Source organism: Solanum pennellii, chromosome 10, assembly GCF_001406875.1.
Source record: "Solanum pennellii chromosome 10, SPENNV200".
In the NCBI taxonomy this organism is placed as follows: Eukaryota; Viridiplantae; Streptophyta; class Magnoliopsida; order Solanales; family Solanaceae; genus Solanum; species Solanum pennellii.
In genome coordinates this window covers 4,256,087-4,267,763 of record NC_028646.1, presented here as the reverse complement: position 1 = coordinate 4,267,763, position 11,677 = coordinate 4,256,087, and the positions used below count along the sequence as shown (strand labels likewise).

At 31.3% G+C, this 11,677-nt stretch overlaps 1 protein-coding gene across 1 annotated transcript; it reads left to right on the top strand.

Annotated features, from left to right (window-relative positions):
- Positions 1–6,975: 6,975 nt before the first annotated feature.
- LOC107002619 (delta(8)-fatty-acid desaturase-like) lies at positions 6,976–8,641 on the top strand. The gene has a single exon (XM_015200705.2). It carries the CDS (start codon positions 7,117–7,119, stop codon positions 8,434–8,436), a length of 1,320 nt encoding a protein of 439 aa, XP_015056191.1. The 5' UTR covers positions 6,976–7,116; the 3' UTR covers positions 8,437–8,641.
- Positions 8,642–11,677: the final 3,036 nt, after the last annotated feature.

Here is an 11,677-nt window from a genome sequence, read left to right as displayed (position 1 = left end):
TGTTCCTTGTACTGACCCCTACTTTTATTTCCTTTTTGTTGTTTTGTGGAGTGCAGCAAGTGCACCATTGACTTCGACTCGTCCTCAACTCTAGCCAGTCCTCAGCACGTCAGATTTCAGGGTGAGCTATTATTCCTAGCTCGGGCTGGATTCTCTCCTTCACGTCTTGATGTCTTTGAAGTTCGGACATGGACCATCTTTTTACTTATTTTAGTTTCTTACTTACTCTTAGACTTAGTAATTTGAGGATAGACGTTCTTGATGTGATGACTTCTAGATTTTGGGGATAATGGTATTATACTTTAGAAGTTTATTTAATTGATTTCGTTAATGAGTTTTGGATCTTCTGCATTTTATTTACTATTTAAAATTTATATACTGGTAAACGTTGGGGTTTAGATTGTTGGTTCGCTCACCTAGTAAGATAAGTGTGGGTGCCACTCGCGGCTCGTTTTGGGTCGTGACATATACCGATAGAGAAGATTGACTAATCAGGTTTGTGGTGGAGTGGTAAGTATTTGTACATCATTAATTAGAGATTTTGAATTTGAGCTCATATATATATATATAAAAGTCCTAGGTCCGTCTACGTGACACTACCACAAATCAAAAATTTTCTAAAATTTGTTTGTTTTCAAAACTATCATATATATATAAGAGTCCTAGGCCCGCCTACGTGGCACCACCATAAATTAAGATTTTTTTAAAATTTGTTTGTTTTCAAAATTAGTCTTTCATTTTCACGAAAAATTGTGACTTTTATGTAAAATAATTAATTTCTTAGTTTATCTCATTATTTTGATATGTATAAAAAATATATTTAAATTACTTACATTAAACGGCTATCTGAGAAAAAAAAATATTTACGATCGACTTACTTACATTTAGGATAATTCCTTTTTAATTATCTAATTTTTCCTCTTTTTCATGCAAATGTGTCGAAGGAATAGGCAAATTTAGAGTTGAAGCCTTCCATTTGAACTTTTCTTTTGTCATTTCTCATTTTAAAAAATGATACTATTTTTTGTTATAAATACTCTATCCTTCCTAATAATTCTTCATTGCAACAATTTATTTATTTTTGTTATGAAGATAGCGTATAAATTATATGTATGCGCTAAATTCATCATTGCAATAATATTTCCACAATTTGTATTCACTATTTTAATATGTTTCCAAGAATGGCCTTGGACGACGGATTAAGCTTGTTTATATTTACAGTATATCAATATATAGTGAAAAAAATGAATATATCTTTGTGTTTGAGGTATATAATCTATGCGCTAACATATAATATATGCACATAAATTATATAACTCAAATGTAGGGATATATTTATTTTTTTCACTGAATATTTATACATCGTAAAACATAAACAAGCTCAATCCGTCGTCCAAGACCATTTTTAAGAACACATCAAAACGCGCAAGCTCAAATTGTAGAAATATTATTGCAATTAGTATGTTGGTGTTTAAGCTGAGAATTTATTGAAAATAATCTTTCTATTTACGTGAGGTAGAGATAAGACCAATATATATTTTAAGTTCTAACCTCGTTAAATTTATGAAATTACACTGGTGTTACTATATAAAAAATGATCTTTAGCGGCAATTAGCACTCTTGGTATATGTTCTAAAGGCTTTAGCGACATTGAATCTAATGGAACGTACATAATACCGGTAAATATTTTAGCACTTTTTATTAATGTGTCTGTCTATTTATTACCACTAAAAGTTATTTTTGTTGTAGATGTATGTTAGGTTGTTTGTATCTTTTTTCTGAAGTGAATTAGGGTTGTGTTGTCAATAAATATTTGTGGATTATTTCATTCATCACTATCAAAATCTTTATAATATAACGAAGAGTAAGAGTATAATTAATTAAAGACAATGCTATATAGTTTCGAAAAATTAAAAAGATATATAGTGCAGTTGGTGTGTGAGATATTTGGGTGAATGTTAATTTGGGTGTTTTAATTAGGATTGTTTTTAGTGTGTATTGGGTGTATTATGCGCTATGGAGCGGATAGTTGGGTTATGGGTTAAAAAAATGAGTCAAATGCATAGTTTGATAGAGTAGGATTAACACACGTGTAAAATAATAGGGGTCCGTTAGTGAGAGGGTATATTTAATTGTACCTATAATTGGACGGCAAGAGCATATGTGTATGCAAAGTATAACGGATGACATATATGTACCATTTATTAAAGTTCGGGGATAAATTCGTCCCTTTTCCCGATAAAAAATAATACCTTAACAGTTTAATCAAAATCGCTACAAAGATATAGCGTCGAAGCATATTCTAATCCTAAATACTAGATTAGAAAAGTGTTAAAGAATGACAAAAGTCCCGCATTGGTGGTTAATGAGATGGGTGGACTCCTTATAAGGCTTGGGCAATCCTCCTCCCTTTGAGCTAACTTTTGTGGTGTGAGTTAGGCTAAGACCTAATTTCACATGGTATCAGAGCAGGGTCCGTCTCTCTCGATGTTGAAAACCGCCGAAATCAAAATTGCCCACGCACCAGATGCTAAGTACTAGGCCTGAAGTGGGGTGTTAAAGAATGACAAAAGTCCCAGATCGGTAGTTAATGAGATGGATGGACTCCTTATAAGGCTTGGACAATCCTCCTCCATTTGAGCTAGCTTTTAGGATGTGAGTTAGGCCTAAGACCTAATTTCACAAAAAAGTATATGAGTCTTAAAATGGCCGTGGATGTTGTTTTAAAAAAATCTTAATATAAGTGAAATTAATTCAACCATTAATGGTGAAACATAAATTTATTTATTTTTAATCTCAAAAACGAGTCAAATTATTTTAGAACTAATGTATGTTCTCAGCTCATTTCTCTCTCTCAATTAAAATATCTTTTCTACCTATGGGAACTTCTTCTCTATGCTTAGACTAAAAGTTCTGATTTTTGACTTTAGAAATGTTAGAAATGTACACAAGGTCAATAAATTAATTTCAAAAGCTAATTTATGAGGATCGTCTGAAGGTAAGGAAAATCATTAAAATAGGGAAAAAAGAATAAATATACTCTTGAACTATCGTAAATGATATGCATATACCCTTCGTCATTCTTTTGGGACATTGGTGTCCCTGTCGTCCATAAATTAGAGCATATATAGCCTTCACTCTAACGAAGGGGCAGGGGCACCAATGTTCCCAAAGTATGACGGCAGGGGCACCAATGTCCCAAAAATATGACGACAGGGGCACCTATGTCCCAAGAGTATGACGGCAGGGGCACTAATGTCCCAAAAGTATGACGAAGAGTATTTCCATACCATTTATAATAGTTCGGGGATATATTTGTCCTTTTTCCCTTAAAATAATGAATTGAAATGAGTTGGTCTGATTTTAAAAGAAGGATAAAGAAATGAATATTAAAACTTAACGCAATTCCACCTCAGCGGCGTAACACGGACTGATTTTAAAAGAAAGATAAAGAAATGAATATTAAAAATTTAACGTAATTCCATAAACTAGTTCATAAAGGGGGAATTTCGTACAAAGAATCCATTTTCTCATCCAACGTATAAATGATGTGGGACTCTAATAACCTAACAAGCCAGAGAGTTCGTCTATTAAAAGATTTGAATTTGTGATACGTTATAAATAAGTCAGAGAATTCATCTATTAAAAGATTTGAATTTGTCATCCTTTATAAATATTATAGTAATATTTAGATTTTGAAATTTCTATGAATAAAACAAAGAGAGTTTACAATGTGACAATTGTGTCTTTATTAATATTATATTTGACAAGTAGGAACATGTAACATAACGAATACGTTAATGCAATATTCTTAGTTGATGTAAAAACTCAGTCAACAAATGGCGACAGCCACTTTTTCTCAAAACTAGTCAAACTTTTTTGTGAATTACAACATTTTATACGAATTGTAATGACTAATTAGCACAATTCATTTTACTAGGGAATATTTCGAGATTAGGGTTTTTATTTTTGATTTCCTATTCGATATTAGAAGTTTGCATTAAAATTTTGATTATATGTGGTTCATGTATTGTAGGGTTCATTCTGTCGAATATTGCAATGCAAGACATATATTTTTGAGTGTGACGCTTTTAATAAGACTTTCTTCATTTTCTAAACTCAAATTTGATACGTCTGATTAAAGCAAGAGCAGTTCTGCCACTGTACCGCAATCCATATTGATAAAGATAAGAATTTTAATTAGGTAAAAGTAGAGTGACATAATTTAGCAAGAACGAAACTCGAATAGAAGTTTGTATTTTCAATTTTTTTGAATTACAAATTGGTATTGAGATTATGTTTATTTATAATGATATGTGACTATATACGAAATTTAAAAATAAAAATTTGTAATTTAATTACAATAAATAATAAATTATCTCATGAATTATTTCTACATCATATGTGATTAAAATATATCTACTATTCAAAGACCAAAGTTGAGAGAAAATTTGATATTTAAAATATAGTAGGGTAGTTAAATAGAAGTAATTGCACGTCCCTATAATGCCAAAATATTTAATTCCAATAATGTGCCGACCAATACATGTGAAATTACTTTGAAATTTATATAAGCAAGAGAACTAAGTTATATGCTTCTTTTACCAAATAAAAAATAAAATTATATGCTTTCATTAAATCCTAAATAAATAGATGAAAAAAAGTCTCATTACGTGTGCCGAACGAGTAATATTTTTCGTTCGATATTTAATATTTATTTTAAAATTTAATTAATTTAAATTGACATTAAAGTTTTAAAATAAAATATTATGAAATAAGTAGTAGGAATATTTTAAAATTTTACACCCACCATTCTCGGCACATTTCTCTCTCCTAAAATATCTTCTCTAGAAAAGAATATTGTTTGGTATCAAAGAATATTTTTAAAAAAAAAATTATATTTGGGTGAGTAAAAGTTTTAAAAATACTTTTTAAATAAACAATTTTTTTAAAAATAAAAAAAATCACTTACATAATAAAATATATAAAAAGAAAATGACAAATAGCATTTGTTTATCTTCATCCACCTTGTTGAATGCCTTGAATCGGACCCGTTACAAACAGAAAGGACGGGGGTCTCGCTGCCCGGTCAGCGAGTCGGGGGGTCCAGGGGGGCGACGCGCCCCCTGGCCTGGGGGTCCGGGGGGGCGGAGACGCCCCCGGCCCGACGGTATACAATGTTATTGTATTGGGCCCTTAATTATCTGTCAGTTCTGTATGTTGGGCCCAAGCCTGTTAGGGCATAGCTTAGCACTATATATAGACGCTATGGCAAACCCTATTCTGTAATTCTGTTCTTGCCTCTCCATAATAAAACTGCTCTCCCTCTTCCCCGTGGACGTAGCCAATTTATTGGTGAACCACGTAAATCTGTTGTCTTGTTTTTCGCGTTTATATTTTCTCGTATTATCTCAAATTCCGCATAACACACCTACACCTGAACAAAATTCCTATTCGATTTCGATATATAGATTTTATTCATTCAGACAATTTTAATTCAAAGCCTGTACTTTTATTCTAGTATATATAAATAATTTATTCTGAATTAAATTCGTTAAAAGAATTATGATCAGAACTCATAAATTAAAAATTATAACTTCACTTTTAACTCATTTTCATTGTTTCCTTATCTTTATCACCCCATGCTTCCTAATACCTTATGGCTTATAGCAGTGGCGGAATCATCTTACAATTACGGGTTCATTCGAGTCTTTTTTGACGGAAAAATATATGATTTATATATTGTTAAAATAATTTTTTAGGTGTATATAATAGATGTCAAATTCTGTTCAGCTACTTTGTGTGTCTATTTTTTAGATTTTAAACTTTCTTATTGAAAATTCTAACTTCGCGCCACTGACTTATATTATTTATTTTAAAAAATATTTTCATCAAAAATATTTTTTTTGGACCAAACATACTAAGCATGGAAACTTCTTCACTAAGAATCTAAACTAATTCCAACTATAGAAATAAGACAACTATTTTTCAACTAACAAAGGGGTTCAATTTTATAATATTTTTCACAAAATCGTATTAATTTTATATGATATTTTTCCGAGAAATTTGAAAAATTCATCGACTTTGCAATCTTAATTTATAAGAAATTGAGACAACAAATAACGACACCCACTTATTTTTTTTCTCAAGCAAAACGAGTCAAGACTTTTTCTTTAATTACCATCTTAAATATACTAATTCTAACGACTTATTATTACCACTTATATATGAAAAGAAAAATATGAAAGTAGAGGGTTTATACTATATAAAATAGTACTTTAATTTTATTTATTAATTCGATATTTGATATTTATATTAAAATTTAATTATATTTAAATTCACGCATTGCAAGATTAATATCTAAAAATAACGGCACATGAATTAGGATTTTTTTTCTTTTTCAAATCCTCAAGTTTGAGACAATCAATATAATCATCCGATCATAATCCATGTGGATTATGAAATTATTCTTATATTACATATTTATAAATATTTGAGGGTCTATTTATACTCCTATTTACCAAACATAAAGTTGAAAATTTTAATTAAATACAAAGACAGATCACTTTTTTGAAATATTATTTTACCCTTAAACTATCGTAAATGATATATAGATACCTTTCGTCATATTTTTGGGACATTGATGTCTCTGCCGTTCAAAAACTAGAGTATATATGTCCTTCAATCTAACGGAAGACTAAATAGAGACACATGACATAATCTTATTTGTCGATTCGATCAATATATCCGTTAGTATAAAAAATATATATGTTCTAGTTTTTGGATGACAAATGCATCAATATCTAAAAAATATGATGGAAGATATCTGTATAATATTTACTATTGTTAGATATTTTTTTTAAAAAAAAAATAAAAAAAAATAAAAAATGCAAAGATAAGATTTGACCGTAACAGATGGTGTAACTGAGTCAAACAAGTGGTGACGCGCACTATTTTTCCCCATAAAAAAAGGACTCAAATTTATTGAAGGACTCCACCATTTTTGAAGTCATCCCAAAAATATCTCCTCTATACTTCTTCTCTAAGTACTCTTTAAATCCCTATAAACAACAACCCCATTTCATGTTTTTGTGATAAAGATTCAATCTTTACACAATGGGGGATTCAAAAAAGTACATAACAGCTGAGGAGTTAAAGAAACATAACAAAATAGATGATTTATGGATCTCTGTTCAAGGAAAAATTTACAATGTGACTGATTGGATTAAGCAACACCCTGGTGGGGATATCCCTATACTTAATCTTGCTGGACAAGAAGCAACTGATGCATTCATTGCTTTTCATCCTGGTACTGCTTGGAAACATCTTGATAACTTCTTTACTGGTTATTATTTACAAGATTATGAGGTTTCTGAGGTATCAAAAGATTATAGAAAGCTTTGTGTTGACTTTGCTAAAGCTGGATTGTTTGAAAAAAAAGGTCATGGGGTTATGTATTCATTCTGTTTTATTGGGTTTTTGCTTTGCTTGACTTTTTATGGTGTACTTTTTAGTAATAGTTTCTTGATTCATATGCTTTCTGGAGGATTATTGGGGTTAACTTGGATGCAGATATCTTATTTGGGTCATGATTCTGGTCATTACTTGATTATGACAAATAAGGGTTTCAATAAAATGGTACAGATTATGTCTGGGAATTGTCTTACTGGGATTAGTATTGCTTGGTGGAAATGGACTCATAATGCCCATCATGTGGCTTGTAATAGCCTGGATTATGATCCTGATCTTCAGCACTTGCCAGTTTTTGCTGTATCTTCAAGTCTGTTTAAGTCATTGAATTCTACTTTCTATGGAAGAGAGTTAACATTCGATTCCCTTGCGAAGTTCTTTGTTAGCTATCAACATTTTACGTTTTATCCAATCATTTGTGTTTCCAGGGTGAATTTGTTTGTACAGACATTGTTGTTGTTGTTCTCAAAAAGAAAAGTGCCTGATAGATTTTTGAACATATTGGGGATCATGGTTTTCTGGACTTGGTTTCCACTTCTTGTTTTCGCCTTACCTAATTGGACAGAGAGGGTGTTGTTTGTCCTCACAAGCTTTGCTGTGACCGGGATTCAACACGTTCAGTTCTGTTTGAATCATTTTGCTGCTGATGTCTATGTTGGACAGCCTAAGGGGAACGATTGGTTCGAGAAACAAACAGCCGGGACTATTGACATTGATTGTTCTCCTCAGATGGATTGGTTCTTTGGAGGATTGCAGTTCCAGCTTGAGCATCATCTGTTTCCAAGGCTACCAAGGTGCCAATTAAGGAAAATTTCTCCTATAGTGCAGGAGCTATGCAAAAAGCACAATTTGTCCTACAGGAGTTTGTCCTTCTTCGAGGCCAATAGGTGGACGATAAGGACACTCAAGACTGCGGCGATGCAGGCTAGGGGTCTACTCTGGGAAGCTGTTAACACTCATGGCTAATCTACAGTTTTGTAAGTTCATTGTTTGTTTTCATTGCAATTGGATACTGTCTATTTCATGTCTATTATATTATATTGGTTGGAACTGAGAGGGAATAGTTCTATTTTTTCCTCTCCTTGCGATACGAATTATGTGATTTTTGTTACAGCAACATACTTGAAACTACTTCAGTATAAAGTTAGTGCAGAAACTACTTATATCAACATATTGCTGTATCTGTAGATAACCTCCCTTCTTTCTTTCTCTTCCTGTTGCTCAAACTCTCTAAAAATGCCGAGGGGTGCGTGTGATGTCACATATTATTGTGGAGTCTCAACATTATAAGATCAAATTTGAATGGGAATAATTGAGTGGACATTTCTATCATGGCTTTCAATGCATAATTAAAGCCCTTTTGATCATTATCATAATGCATGGACCCTAGCATGATGTATTTGTACTGTTAGAATCAGAATAGCTGGAAGATACATCACCACATAACTAAAGCAACTTCTAGCTGGAAAATCATAGAAATAAAGTGAGCTTTAATGAAAAAAAGGTGCGGAACGGAGAAAAAAAAATACAAATATATATCTTTAGACCAAGACTGATGACTATAAATATGAACGACAAATACATTATTGAATTTTTGTTTATAGTAAAGTGAAATATCAATTGTTTATTGTCTCCTCTTTAAAGAGGCTTATTTGGCAAGTTGAAGTTTGCCTTAGAACTCTAATGATAACATTGAAGCGCGTATGAAGTAAGGATCCTTGAAGATAGAATGTTTAGGAGTGTGAGTATACACAAACCTTATTCTTATGTTTGTGGAGGTAGAATGATTTTTCTGATAAACCATCCACTGAAGGAAATTGTTTTCCACAACAATTTTTGAAAGAAATGCCTGAAGTTCGAAATCTCTTGCGAGCGAAAGCAAGGGGTTTGTCTTCTGGGTTGAGCTCGTCGCACCATGTTTGTCTAATGCGGGTTATCTTTCCTATGTGATTTGCGAGCTATTGCATAGGAGCGAGGGTTTTACCCTGTGCGCACCCAAAGGATAGCGACTGCGGGTTTTCCTTGTCAAAAAGAATAAAATGTCAGAATAGAAAGCTAGGATGATAATAATGAAGAAAGAAGGGTACTAATAGGAAAAATATGATACTTAAAGGCTACTAGCATAATGGGTGCTCCCGCTTGACTACCTACTCATTGTCTATCCTTATTCTCGATAGATCTAATTAAGCACATCATTTATCAAAATATCAGTTTGCCTAACGCATAGTCACCTCATTCTTAACCATAAAAATGTCAAATTAATAGTTCTGGTAGCTATTTATTTGTCTATTTTAAATTTTATATGTTCCTTAAGAAATAATTATTATTATAAATTGTTTCGGAATCGATTTCATCAGTTGGCTATAACTTCAAAAATTTCCTAGCTATCGAGAATTTGCATAATTGCCTACAAGAAAATGGTTCCATAAGTAATTGTTGATGTTAAGGTATAGTTGCCTTCACCACCTCCATAGAGAGCATGGGCTTGTTGAGATATATATAACACGATTATAATGTTAGACATGATATTTTATTTCAAATATTTTGGGCTTCTAGATGAAATGATCATATAAATATTATATTTTTTTTTATTGTCATAAAAATATTTAAAAAAGGGAAAAATTACGTGGCTAAATAAGCTTATACTACTTAATTACTTATCATAGTTATAGTTTGATATAATTATCACTCGCGAATAACATTATACATTTATTATGTGGGCTGACTTCGAGTTTGTATAATTAACCATGTTTGTATATGTATAATTTGTCAGAATATAAAAATACATTATATAATATACAATTATCCAATCGATATATATATACAATTCACCTCACTCCCACACTCTCTCATTCGCCTCTCTCCTCCCTCTCCCAATCGCACTTGCCATATATACAAATGTATATGTATAATATCAATTATCTAACCACTCTCTGCCCTCTCTCGCTTACCTCTCTCCCAATCTCGCTCGCCTCTCTCCTCTTCTCCCAATCATTCACCTTTCTCCCACTCTTTGTCCTCTCTCCTCTCTCCCAGTCTCGCTCGCCTCTCTCCTCTCATATAATATATAGCTACGAATTGTAATTATCAAACTATAGCTATAGATATTGATTAGGTTATTTTGAATTGACTATATGTACAGGTTCTTAAAAAAAAATAATCCTTAAGTCAAATATAAATTACTTAAATATTTTACATACTATTTTTTTCAGCTCGATAAAAGGTTTGTGAGTTTAAATAAGTAAACCATATGGGTAAACTGCAGTATAAAAAAGGTTCTTTAAATTTCCTAAGTCTGTTTTTATTATTAAATTAAAAGAGGAGATATTATGTGGTAATACTATGAATAAAACCAAACAAAAACGGTTGCATTAATACTAGCCCATGAATGATGTGGTCACATAATTGTGCTACAAACCAAATTACATTAAAGCTTATCAAGCCGTAGAGGAACACTTCCTACTTTTTCTGCTTTATTCATAATATCGTGTCAAAATTTTAACTAAAGAATATTAAAAGATAAGAAAATTTAAATTATGTAAAAGTCGAAGAATATTAATATGTAATATATATATTAAAATATATATATTTATCTAGCAATGCATAATAAGTGACTTTCATAATTTTCTATTGCTCTCCTGTTTATAAATCAGAACTTCAATTTCTTTCTTTGAAGAAAAAGTTCAAATTTCATTACTAATAGAATAACAATTATCATTAAAAGTTTGAATAAATCTACACCAATCAGAGCAATATAAGTTAGATTTTTACTCTAATTTCAAATAATTGAATTTTATAAATAACTTAAAAAAATTTTAACGTATCTAATTGGAAAAAAAAATCTAATAAAATGACGGTAAAATGAATAGGAAGAAAATGATATTTCTTTCAATTTAGAGAGTAAATAAATTACCTTTAAGAGTGTCAACAAAAATATGTGGGAGAATGAACCATAACGATTAAGAAATTTAATATTGACTTTAATTCTAAACTTTAAAATATCATATATCAGTATTTTAAAAGGTAGGAGCGTAAGGTGAGACGTTTCATACAGTACGAGTCGAGACGTAAACTTCGAGACAGGGGGTGTAAGTCTCATGGTTCTACGGGGCGTAGTCTCATGTATATTCAATTTTATAGTTTATTACTGATTAAATAAGCAAAACTAAACCTTTTAATGATTTATGATTTTTACTTGAGATAAGTA